Source organism: Aspergillus nidulans, chromosome II (assembly GCF_000011425.1).
Source record: "Aspergillus nidulans FGSC A4 chromosome II".
Taxonomy (NCBI): domain Eukaryota; kingdom Fungi; phylum Ascomycota; class Eurotiomycetes; order Eurotiales; family Aspergillaceae; genus Aspergillus; species Aspergillus nidulans.
In genome coordinates, this window is record NC_066258.1 from 3,472,166 (window position 1) to 3,484,159 (window position 11,994).

Sequence of the window (11,994 nt, forward strand, 5' to 3'; positions counted from 1 at the left end):
CTTTGCCGAGAGTAGTATGTGTCACAGGGCGATCGTCAATTATTGGAACAAAGCACTTATAAAGCCGCGCAGCCGGCAGTTGAAGGCTCACTGTTTCGAATAACTGTTCGCCAAAGCATCTGGATTTCCAATTATCCGAAATCAAGACCCAATGTCTGCTTCTCCTCGCCAAAAGCCGGAGAGCATCTCCATCAGCCCCCTCCTCAAGAAGCTCGCGTACCCCGCGTCCGAGTTAGCCGTGGAAGCTTCAGAGATCGCCTCAGCATTTGCATTGATTTTTGAGGATCGTCTTTCAGACATTCAGACCGCAGCTCTTCTTACACTTTTGCATTCAACTCAATTGGACAAAGATGCGGAAGTCATCGCGAAATGTTCGCATCGGATGAGAGAGGCCGCTCGCCAAACCGACAAGGCAGCTCTGAGACAGGCGATCCAATCTCGTGGGAGAAAGGAGGGAAATTACAGAGGTGGCCTGGTATGTGTCTATGTTTCGAATGTGGTGTATACCGTTCTAACACTCGTGCTTTTGTTGCAGTGCGACATAGTCGGAACGGGCGGCGATTCGCATTCCACCTTCAACATCTCAACGACCTCGTCTATTCTCGCTTCCCCCCTTCTTATGATGGCTAAGCACGGAAACCGCGCGCAAACATCCTTCTCCGGATCCGCCGATGTGTTGAATGCTATTACTCCCGTCCCGCCCAAGATTGGCGCTGTCACCGCCGAGAACCTGAGCCAAGTGTACGCCGCGTCGAATTATGCTTTCTTGTTCGCGCCGAACTTCCATTATGGTATGATGTACGCTGACAATGTGCGCCGAAATCTTGGACTGCGAACAATCTTTAACCTGATGGGCCCGCTCGCAAACCCCGTGGACTGGGCCATTGAAGCTCGTGTTGTTGGTGTGGCCTACAAGGCTCTCGGGCCGGTGTTTGTAGAAGCGCTGCGCCAGAACGGAGTTACAAAAGGTCTCGTTATCTGCGGTGAAGAGGATCTGGATGAGATTAGCTGTGCAGGAAAGACGAATTGCTGGCAATTATCCGAGATCCCTAACCCCGACTACGATCTGTCAAAAGAGGATGACGAAGATGAGGAGTACAGGACTCCCCCCACAATAGCCAAACTGGATGAATTCCAGCTCGAGCCCGCCGATTTCGGTCTGCCTAGCTACCCGCTGACTGCTGTCTACGGACGGAAGATGCCTAAAGACAATGCGGCCAAACTGATGCAGATTTTACGCAATGAGCTACCCCGAGATGATCCAATCCTGAGCTTCGTGCTCATGAACGTCGCCGCGCTCTTGGTAACCTCTGGAATCTGCGAAGCAGACAGCTCTAACATGGGCCCTGGCGATGATGGACAGGTCATTACCGAACGTGGTCCTGGAGGCGGTCGTTGGAAGGAGGGTGTCCGCCGAGCGCGCTGGGCGATCGAGAGCGGCTCGGCATTGAAATGCTTTGAGGAGTTCATCGAGGTTACAAACAAGCTTTAAGAGCCAGACATGAGCACTTTTCGGCTATTTTGTCCTTTACTATCCTCTTCCTCTCTCTGGCCTTTCGGCTGCATTCTTGTTATGAAATAATGAGAGAACCAAGCCCGGGTGCTTGAATTTTGACTTTAGGAAACCAGGAAAAAGTGATTGGGTATAATGAGTATCATGTCGTACCAAATCATGGATTTCACCAGAGAATATTTGCTCTTGGATACAGGATGCATAGTTTCAGCCATCCCTTTGTAGCAATACTCTTGCGCGCAAGTGCCGCTATGAAGCCGCAACACTATGCTTCGCTGTCTTTTGAATCCTAACTCCCGGAGCGCCACGAAAATGCGAAAAACAACCATAACAAAGCTCGAACAAGCCACCACAGTCTAAGTTATTGTCCTATCGCGCCTCGAACTGAACCATTCTAGAATGTCCTAATCAGCATTCACGCCCGGATACAGTAGGGAAGAAAAACTCACCGCTTCGTCCGCTCCTTGTATAAAACACGATGTCCACACTCCTTGCAGCGGATCTGATCGCCTCGCTTGAGTGACACACGGGCGTTGCAGTCACCGCACAGGTAGGCGACGATAGGACCGTCGAGAGAACCCGCACCGAGGTTGTCGTTGCTGAAAGCATTGCCGCCGCCGAGGGAGGGGACTTGGTAGGCTTCACGGGACATGATCGTAACTGGTTTTGGTATTCGTACAGTTCAGTGATGTAATGAATAGCGTCGTTGAGAGCGAAGAGTCTTGCAAGCTTTCAGTTTATCGGTGTTTGATGGGTCGAGTCGATTTCTTTCTGCGCCGTCCTGGATCCTCTTTTTGAGATTAGTCATGCTGCTATATTAAAGTCACGTGCTGTAAAAGATAGCGGGACCGCGCTCCCGTCCCGTCGGCCGCTATTCGGCATTCTCTGCCGAAGTCAGACTCGAAAGCGTAGATGTACTACAACATCTAGGTACTCCTAAGGATTAGTACGTGGTACATCTACAAGATCCGCATCTTTAAATACATTCAGCAATGGGACTGAAGAGTGCTTTATGAGAAGCTCGCCATTTGTCCATCTCTCGAGGATCCAGTCTTCTATAAAATATGCTTGTTCTTCGATCATATTTTGTATTTGATCTATTGATAGACGACTTGAATTTCCCAGTATCATCATCATCAGTATCATCATCATTCCGTTCTTCAAAGGACAGATCGGGAAACGGGACGTTTTCCTCGAGACTTTACTCCGTGATTGAAGGTCCACTACATCAGGCTCAGACCCCTCGGCGTATTCTGGGCCAATCATAGATTTGCTTCTCTATGGTCAAAAGAAGCTGCCTACACTTATGTCACACCATGGATCAAGGTCTTGCGCGTGGAGAGGACGACACATCATACCCTGGGCTCGTATCAGGACCAAACGGCATACTGCCAAACAGAATTTAACCCACTCCGTACTCCGTATCCATGCGGCATACAAGTCTGTCGCTGGATAATTCGACATCCGGACAAGGCTACCTATTTTCAACTTACATCCCAGTAAGCCTGTTATATTGATTTCCAACAAAATCTGCACTAGTACTATTCAATCTGATTAGTTGGGGGCGAGATCAACGGTATTAACTGCCTTCAAGCGATATATCATCAGAACACAATCCGCCGCTGCTGGCCACATCGCAGTCTCTCATTTACGTTACACACAAAATAAGTACTACTTCTGAAGGATGTGAAACTACAGATGTGGTTATCTGTGGATGCGGGCCTACAGGGGCCATGCTGTCGGGATATTTAAGTCGGACGTCCGTAAATCACGTCCTCCTTGAGAGAGAGAACGGTATTACGACAGATCCTCGGGGTATTGCTTTGGATGAAGATGGCATCCGCTTGATACAAGGGCTTGGCATATATAGACAAATTCACAGTGAGATTGGGAGTTGTACGTTGCTTGGACGCCTTGAAGCCCACCCAAACCCATACCCACAGCTGAAGATACTAAAACGAACTTTAGGTATGTAGATAATCAAATTCATTGGAGGGACTGAGAAAGATCTCAGTCGGGATTCTTTCCTGAAGATGGATTATTCTACGGTCTGTTTCCTGCTCTTGACTCTATACAAGGATTAACATTGAATACTGTCTTCCAGACAGAAGGAGACACGGGGCATGTTGGCTTCATCAGCAATAAACAGCCAGTTCTGGAGAAACACCTTCGGGATGCTATGGCATCCTCATGCTTCTGCCAACTAAGAGCCAATTCCACTGTCCTTGAGATCCAGCAGGACGACGATTGGACGTATTGTCGGTATCGCGGATTGGATGGTGAACTTCGTTCTATACGATCCAGGTTTTTCGTCGGCGCCGACGGCAAGACCGGATTCACCAGTAAAAATTACCTCGAACCATTGGGGATACTGATGGAACAAGCTCATGGGCAAGTCTTTAAAAGCAAGCCAGATGGCATTCGAAGGTGGACTACTAACTTGTCGTTGTAGTGCTTTCTATGACGAAACATGGGTAGCGCTAAACTGGAAGGTAACATTGCCTACGATGGCAACACACCCTGATTTCCCGCTCTGGAAGCTGAAGTACACGCCGGAGCAGGTATACGACCTTTTTTTCCACTCGAATTTTCGATTTCTGTGCAATCCTAAGCGCCCAGCTATCTGTACGCGATTTGGTCTCCCATCAGACCGGCTCTGGAGGTTTGAATTTGTTGTCTTGAAGGGCGAGGATGGTGATGAGATGGCTTCGCCTAAAGGACGCGAGAAGTCATTCTTCCCCTACCTGACGCATGCAGGAAACGATACGGGTAAGCTGATTGTGGTGTTACTGATGGTGAGAGAATGTAGCTGAGCTATGGTTACAGGCTCACGCAAGATGTGCAATATCCCGGGAACTGCATCAGCGTCCTTAGGTCGAGACCGTTCCGGTTATCTGCACGCAGCTGCAACAAGTGGTCTCATGGCCGCGTTGTCTTGTGTGGCGATGCGGCGCACGTGTTCCTCCATGTATGGCTTTTACTCTACGCTTGCGAGAAGGTTTTCTGGATTAACCCTACGCCTAGTTGGTGGTCAAGTTATTTCTTCCGGCTTCCGAGACGCTGCATCCCTAGCCTGGCGTCTTGCTTTACTTTGCCGCCAGAGCACACTCGATTCACCCCGTCATGAAGCTGTCCTCAAGAACTGGTACTTAGAGCGCAAGCAACAGCTCGAAAAATCCCTCGCTCTAACAATCAGGAACAGAGAATTTGTCACCGAAAGTAATCCACTGAAGATATTCCTTCGCTCATGCTACTTGTTTATCATGAATCTAGTTCCGAGCTGGCAACGACAGCTGCGACTCGGCCACAGAAAAGGGTATGGTTCGTTATCGATTCTCGCATGGGATGCCCTTCATTCCTGATCTCAACGGGGGTGTCTGCCTACCTCAAGTATATTGCAAGTCCAGACCAGACCAGGCACAGTATTCTTCATGGATGATATTGATTTCCATCCATCTAAGAAAGGCCTATTCCAGTTACTTGTTTACCTTGACTAGCCTAATGAACTTGTCTCTGCCTGGGAGATTGTTTATGCTATGGGGGGCTATTCAAAGGGCGAGATCCGCATCGATGACGCTACCTACCTTACCCAGAGCACAGACCAGTCTCGAATCTTTCGATGATCACGGTAGCGCAAACTCCGTATATCAGCTCGCAAGTACGGAAGATTTTGCGAAGTCTCCATTGTGCGATAGGAGACCTGAGCCACAGCACTATGATATGTACTATCTCGGAAGGGTGCTGGGAGGGCGCAAGTATGTGATTGTCCGTCCCGATCGGTTCATATTTGCTGCGTGCAGTAACCGGGAGGAGCTCCAGACGGCAATATAGAGGCTGTCGAATACTTGCAATTATGATTAACCTCACTTCTGCGGTTTGTGCTATACAAGGTCATTCTGTCGCACTGTTGCTTTGTTAGATCCGTGACGGAAGTGGCGGAGAGCGGAGTTATTAGGGTTAGATAGGCTTGATGCCGCTACCGGTACAAAGTATAAAGCTACATAAACGTGGGTCAGGCTATTGTTCCGTATCAGGCCTGTACAACGATCGTTATCTAGACAACGGAAGGTATAATGTTTACGGAAGGGACGAATCGCCGTTCTCGAATTGAAGATGACTCAGATTACTGCAGCTAGTCACGTGTATATCCGCTCCGATGCCGGGATTGGAAATCTTGGATCGTCTTATCGCTGATTACTGTTATTTGTCTCCCCACGGAGCTTCAAAAAATGGACACTTCGCCACGCCGATTACAAAGCATATATTCTCTACATATCTCTACATCAGCTTATCCCCCGGTAAGTTCTCTCTTCCTATCTCTTCTGCCAACTTATTCTCATTAAGGCCCTCCATCACAAGGCTCAATCACGCTCTAGACGAAGAATTGGATTCCCCGCACTCGTGACTCTCAGTCATCATTCCGAGGGGCCACCCCCGCGGCTACAATGAGCGCAATCCTCTCCGCAGACGACTTAAACGATTTCATCTCCCCAGGCGTCGCTTGTATAAAACCCGTCGAGTCGCTCCCACAGAAGCAGTCGAATGAGGTAAGTTAGTAATCAATCTGCTCGCGGGGTAGGTATTGATTGGAGTATGAATAGAATCCCTACGAAGTCACCACAGAAGACAAAGTGCAACCAGAAAATCCCCCTCCAGCGCAGATCTCCCTCACCGATTGCCTCGCATGCTCCGGTTGTGTTACGTCCGCCGAGGCAGTGCTCATCTCGCTACAGTCGCATAATGAGGTCCTCAACACCCTCGATGCGCAACCCGAGATTCGACTAGTGAGTGGCGAGAATGGGACAGTCATAGAGGACAGTGGGAGAACAAGAGACGAAGGGCGGATTTTCGTTGCCAGCGTCAGTCCTCAGGTACGCGCGAGTTTAGCAGCTACATACGGGGTTTCGGAGAAGGAGGCAAATCATATAATACATCAGTTCCTCAGCGGACCCAATGGTTTGAGGGCAGGGGGAAAGCACGGCAGCGGTTTCAGCTGGGTTGTTGATACCAATTCTCTACGCGAGGCAGTGTTGGTTCTGACGGCGGACGAAGTCAGCGAGTCATTGACGGGCTCCTCGGCGCCTAAACGACCGATTCTTTCATCAGCATGTCCAGGTTGGATCTGCTATGCTGAGAAAACGCATCCATTTATTCTTCCTCACTTATCTCGGTTGAAGTCACCCCAGGCCTTGACGGGTACTTTCTTGAAGACAGTAATCAGCAAGAAGCTCGGTGTACCTGCTTCTCGGATTTGGCATCTATCAATTATGCCTTGTTTTGACAAGAAGCTTGAGGCTAGCCGAGAAGAACTAACCGATGCCGCCTGGAATAGACTCTCATCGGGGGAGCCAAATACGCCTGTTCGCGATGTTGACTGCGTCATCACCTCACGCGAACTACTCAGCTTAGCGTCATCTCGAGGGATTTCACTGCCCAACCTACCAAGGAAGAGCCTTCCTCAGTCGCTCCGCCTACCTTTCCCAGACCCAGCACTTAACGTTTTTCTTTTCTCTGAGAAGTCGTTCTCACGACAGACAAGCGCCTCTGGTACCTCAGGAGGTTACCTGCATAATGTGCTCCTGTCTTTCCAAGCTCGCAACCCCGGCAGCGAGATTGTCACTCAGCGGGGTCGGAACGCGGATGTTGTGGACTACACCTTGATGTCCCCTGAAGGTGAACCGATACTGAAAGCAGCCCGTTACTACGGCTTCAGAAATATTCAGAATTTAGTCCGAAAACTCAAGCCCGCGCGGGTATCCCGCCTGCCGGGGGCCAAGGTAGCGACCGGACAAACGGCCGGAGGTCGACGGCAACCAATATCACGAAACGGAGCCTCTGCCGGGTCGAGCATGGACTATGCTTATGTAGAGGTCATGGCATGCCCTGGTGGCTGTACCAATGGAGGAGGTCAGATACGCATTGGTGATGCGAGGGAATTCAACGCGCAGCACGATGCTTCAGTGACGTCCGAAACCTCAAAGCCCTTACCACATGAGCAGCGCTCCTGGCTTGCTCGCGTCGATGAGGCTTACTACTCAGCTGATTCAGATATGGATGACGCGGTAGAGGATGTACGAACAGTTTCAGTCACAGATAACGAAGATAGAGTCCACAAGACCCTGCAGCACTGGTCTGCTATCACGGATATTCCACTTGAAAAGCTGGCCTATACGACGTACCGCGAGGTGGAGAGCGATGTCGGCAAGCCAAGTGCACCGAATGATACCTCGCGGGTTGTGGAGTTGGCAGGGAAAATTGGTGGTGGTTGGTAGGTCGGAGTCGAATGGTCATCACGCTTTACGATCGATATATACCCTTTGTACTACGTTTCGCATTGGTATACTGCATGGGATGGTTTGCATAAGCATAGATTTAGAGCGATACCAAAATATTCTTGGGTCTTGCTTTTATCTCGTGATCCTACAGTATTGATGTAAAGTGATTCCAAAATAGAGTTGAGGCTACAGGGCTGGGCTGTAAAGAGGTCATGTATGAATGGTCAATGGAGGAGCCCGTTTGAAAGCGCACCTCAGTTGTGCCTTCTCTCGACTGTTCCTTCCCATCCTGGATAGACAAACATCCACCTTCTTCTCGTCTATAACCTGGCTTCTCGTCAATTCCTTCACTTGACCATTCAATCATTCCTTCTTCATCATCACCTAACCTAGTCGCTCATTTTACTATACATGTTTACACGGGCTCTCCTTCTCTTGAGTCTTCTACATACCCTAGTCACATAATAATCACCAAACTCCACCACCATGATGCCCTCGTTTCCCTCTCTCTCCGTTTCTCTTATCTCAACCATCTCCCTCTTAGGAACCGTCTATGCCCGAACGACTCTGGAAGGCTGCACCTTCACCGAAACTGTCAGCGAGAAGAATGAATACTCCATTGTCTGGTATGTCCCCGAGACAGGCGAGATATGCGATGTCTCTGTCTGTGGCGGCGGGCTGGACCCCTTCGACTACGACAATCCTGCCTGTCCAGAGTACACTGGCACAGCTCCTTACAAGCCCAGTTTCCTTGCAGACTTTGGACCTTCCCCTACCGCTGTGACGGCGGAGACGACCGCAGATGCTGCTGTTACTTCGGCTGCCGATTGGGATGAAGGAGAAGAAGGTGATGAAGACGACGAATTTGCTAGCACGACAATTACGTCGACGCGTTTCTCGAGCACTGTTGCTACTAGCTCCACAGAGACAGCGAGGAGCACTTCGACTCCCCTAATTCCTTCTTCTAGGGCTTCGTTGACGCCGTGGCCTACGTCAACCAGCTCTGCCGCTGTTAGCGAAAGTGCACCCGACTCGACAACTATAATCAGGACCTCCCCTGTCGCGTCGTCGCTGCCTCGGCCATTCCCGACAACTAACCCTGTGACCAAACTGGCCAGCGAAAGTACGTACAGTTCAACTTCCTTGATAGGCTCTTCTCCGGTCTCGTTGCTTCCAACGCCGCCGCTGAGCCCATGGCCGACCACTTATTCCACGGTTCCGTTAGTGACGCCTTCGCCGGCGCCCCTGCAACCAGTACCTCCACGACCGGCACCTTCACAGCCAGTAGCCCTAATTCCAGAACCCCCGAAGTTGGCGCCTCCAAAATTGGCACCTCCAGAGTTAGCACCCCCCAAACCAGCACCCCCCCAACCAGCACTTCCTCAACCAGCACTTCCTCAGCCAGCACTTCCTCAACCAGCACTTCCTCAACCAGCACTACCTCAACCAGCACTACCTCAACCAGCACTACCTCAACCGGTACCGCCAACAACCAGCTCCATCAATACCGGAGTTGGTGGGTCGCCTACCATGATTGGTGTTCCAACAGTCACGGTCATCCCAGCCCCCGCAGTGAATGATGGGGCCTCGCTGCGGCTCGGTACTAGCTTGGGTGCTCTCGGATTGCTTGCGGCGATTGTTCTGTGAATTGCTTCTGGTCTAGGGGTGGAACAGGAAAGCATCCGGTCTGTCTGTATTTTTATTCGTGTCATGCCCAAGAGCTTCTTGGTTGTACAGTCTTCGCTCAGCGTTTTGTACGGGCTGGTGATAGACCTCTGCGCACCACGACTGTTCTTATTTCGAGGTATGTACGTACCTAAAACGCAGAGCAACCCATTTTTAGTTCAGAGAATCTAGAGCAATACATTGTTACTGTGGCTACCGGTCTTTCTTGCTCAGTTCGTCTTCATATTATGTAGGACGAAGGCTGTGGAGGATCGTTGCATAGGCGTTCTGGTCAAGGAAGTAGGTTGGTTATCTATCTTATGATACGCGTGTATCTCTATGCAAATATCTCTTAAATTGTATATATAAAAAGAGGTAGTGAGCATTAACCGAAGGATATGTCTGTCTCGCTGAGGAACTTTTCCTCCTCCGGCGTTGTAGTTCTCCCCAGCACTCCATTTCGGTAAGGATACCGTCCAAACCGTGCAATGATATCATGGTGCTCCTTCTGAAACTTGAAGCTTTGCGCCAGGTTGGCCTCGACGGCTTCCCTATTGCTCGCCAGGATCACCCGGCAAGATAATTCCTTCTCGCCTACCCCGTGCGCTGGTTCATCCAAAAGCCGACGAATATCATCAGCCATCTCTTGGTAACTCCTTAGCACAAGTTCTTGGTGGCCAAGATCCTCTGAATGCATAAAAGGGAGGTAAAACCAATGCCTTAGCGCGAGGCGATACCGTATTTCGGGTCTAACGGCCATCCCCTCTTCCAAAGCCCGGGACGCGATAAACCTGCATATCGGGTCGAAGAATGTATACACGAGTGCGGCCTCAGTGCCTCTGTAGCAGTTGCGCGGGAGCTGGTCGAGGAGTATGATCAAGCCGAGCCAATCATGTGCGGTTGTAGGCTTAATGAGCGTGAGAATTTGCTGCGCCTGGGCTTCGAGTCTGGACGGGGACGGTGTTTGGGTTTGCGAGGGGGTATGGGGTTCCGGATGTGGCGAGTGGGATTGATGGATTGCAGCTAAGATGGGCTTAAAGTGCGTCCTGGGGAATTGTATTAGTCGTTTTATTGGGTCAGGGGACTAAAAAATTGAGGTAGAGAGAAATGGGGAATTGACATATGCAGACTCACGCGCATTCCAGGTCGAACACCGCATCTTTTGTAAACCACGGTTTGAACACCTCTAACGTCGGAAGGGTGAGGTTCGCGTCTTCGGCAACATGCTGGAACCAGAAGTTGTAGACGCGGCCTGGCAAGGACGGACCGAGAAACATGGCCAGGTCAACTTTTGGCTCGTTGGACATGCTTGGAGGCGTTCGTGGTATCGGCCCAGTGTGTATTCTTCTTGCTCTAGCAGTTTGCAGGACAGTTGGACTTCTCATTGACCATGAATGTGAAGCTGATTGTGTTTTTCTACTTGTGCTCGGTCTCAGCGCGGTCCAATGCTGGAGGGTAAGCAGTCGTTTGTGATAGGATTTTGGACGGAGAATTGGGTGCATATCTTCTAAACGAGTAGAGGCTGTCGGAAGCTAAACAAGGATACAAGGTTGTGTGGTAATGGTTCGGTTTGAGCGCTTTGAAGTCGAGAAGTGCTCCAAGACCGAATGTCTGTCCATCTACTCCGCAACCGTAGAAGTAGAGATGTGGTTGGAGATCGTAGCTTGTGCTCTTTCCCGGTTACGTCACCCAGCAGCCTTGGCCTCGAACTTGAGATGTGTTAGGGCACATTCACAGCCTCAGGCACAAAGCTCATCAAAGATGCGCTTGTCAATGTTTGTTTGACAACACATGTCACTTGACTGGTTTTATGTTGGATAGCCTCATATCAGGGTTACTATTTTCAAATGTAACCCTCCATTCGTCGAATCCAAGTCATCACAAGGAAATAAACCGCAGATGGTTACAACCATGTTTCGTCAGATGTTAGAACCATGATTCAGGCTGCACAGAACAAAGGCTCTCAGGAACGGGTCCAGAGCGATTGCGGTTTTTGAGCCGCCAGGTTCTTGAGCACTGCCAAATGCTGCCTCGCCTTTTCATCCATAGCCCATTCTCACCCATGTACCAGGTTCTTTCTTTCGCACCGTTAGGCACAGTTTCAACTGAAATTTTCTCCACTTCGTCCATAGAAGCATCGCATTCCGCAGTGCCATTTCCCAGCTCCGCAGCTACGCCATGTTCAAGTTGACTCATGAACAGAAAAAAGAAGATACGGGCAAACTATACGGCGTAACGACCACGACGATCACGAACGTCCTGAAGTTGGAGCCCGGTGCTTCTGCTGATGGATTTCTTCTACGTTTGCGAGACAAATGCATACCCATGAGCTCGTCACCGAAGGAGCACTCAAAGGGCAGACAAACTTCAACGCCAAGGTCGAAGTGGTCGATAGTGACGCCTACGAGGCTGGTGTCGAATCTACCCAGAAACGAATCAAAATGGGGACCCTGAACCCAGTCTGCGTGATGAACTCGGGTAACCCAAACCATTATAGACGGAGGCTGGAGTTGGGGTGCGTCGGCCAGGACTGAAGCCTCT

The 11,994-nt window shown here is 50.2% G+C and overlaps 6 protein-coding genes across 6 annotated transcripts, besides 4 other annotated features; 4 read left to right on the forward strand and 2 right to left on the reverse strand.

Moving 5' to 3' along the window:
• Positions 1-11,994: part of a sequence feature (contig 1.61 483..865047(-1)) that runs on past both edges of the window.
• Positions 37-1,492, forward strand: ANIA_03634 (anthranilate phosphoribosyltransferase; the record flags this gene model as incomplete). Its single annotated transcript, XM_656146.2, has 2 exons — positions 37-475; positions 536-1,492. The coding sequence occupies exons 1-2, from the start codon at positions 152-154 to the stop codon at positions 1,490-1,492; spliced, it is 1,281 nt and encodes a 426-aa protein (XP_661238.1). The 5' UTR covers positions 37-151.
• Positions 1,883-2,165, reverse strand: ANIA_11406 (Rpo12/RPC10 RNA polymerase subunit family protein; the record flags this gene model as incomplete). The annotated part of the gene is made up of 2 exons (XM_050611483.1): positions 1,883-1,907; positions 1,963-2,165. 2 exons carry the CDS (start codon positions 2,163-2,165, stop codon positions 1,883-1,885), a joined length of 228 nt encoding a protein of 75 aa, XP_050467510.1.
• Positions 2,737-2,766: a sequence feature (Short protein (ANIA_11405, CBF75731.1) was converted to a misc_feature.).
• Positions 3,007-3,018: a sequence feature (Short protein (ANIA_11405, CBF75731.1) was converted to a misc_feature.).
• Positions 3,240-3,248: a sequence feature (Short protein (ANIA_11405, CBF75731.1) was converted to a misc_feature.).
• ANIA_03633 (uncharacterized protein) lies at positions 4,021-4,875 on the forward strand (the record flags this gene model as incomplete). Its single annotated transcript, XM_656145.1, has 3 exons — positions 4,021-4,282; positions 4,340-4,732; positions 4,787-4,875. The coding sequence occupies 3 exons, from the start codon at positions 4,021-4,023 to the stop codon at positions 4,873-4,875; spliced, it is 744 nt and encodes a 247-aa protein (XP_661237.1).
• nar1 (iron-sulfur cluster assembly protein NAR1) lies at positions 5,791-7,785 on the forward strand (the record flags this gene model as incomplete). The annotated part of the gene is made up of 3 exons (XM_050611484.1): positions 5,791-5,811; positions 5,873-6,060; positions 6,115-7,785. Exons 2-3 carry the CDS (start codon positions 5,959-5,961, stop codon positions 7,783-7,785), a joined length of 1,773 nt encoding a protein of 590 aa, XP_050467511.1. The 5' UTR covers positions 5,791-5,811; positions 5,873-5,958.
• On the forward strand, positions 8,275-9,435 carry ANIA_03631 (putative cell surface protein; the record flags this gene model as incomplete). Its single annotated transcript, XM_656143.1, has 2 exons — positions 8,275-8,911; positions 9,014-9,435. The coding sequence occupies 2 exons, from the start codon at positions 8,275-8,277 to the stop codon at positions 9,433-9,435; spliced, it is 1,059 nt and encodes a 352-aa protein (XP_661235.1).
• On the reverse strand, positions 9,790-11,070 carry ANIA_03630 (DUF924 family protein). The gene is made up of 2 exons (XM_656142.2): positions 10,588-11,070; positions 9,790-10,499 (listed from the first exon to the last, which is right to left on the reverse strand). Exons 1-2 carry the CDS (start codon positions 10,953-10,955, stop codon positions 9,839-9,841), a joined length of 1,029 nt encoding a protein of 342 aa, XP_661234.2. The 5' UTR covers positions 10,956-11,070; the 3' UTR covers positions 9,790-9,838.

Excerpts from the sequence above, each read along its gene's own strand:
- ANIA_03630 (XM_656142.2), bottom strand. The coding sequence starts at position 10,955 with ATGCACCCAATTCTCCGTCCAAAATCCTATCACAAACGACTGCTTACC. Across the intron at positions 10,500-10,587 it reads GTGTTCGACCTGGAATGCGC|GACGCACTTTAAGCCCATCT; the intron begins GTGAGTCTGCAT and ends ACAATTCCCCAG.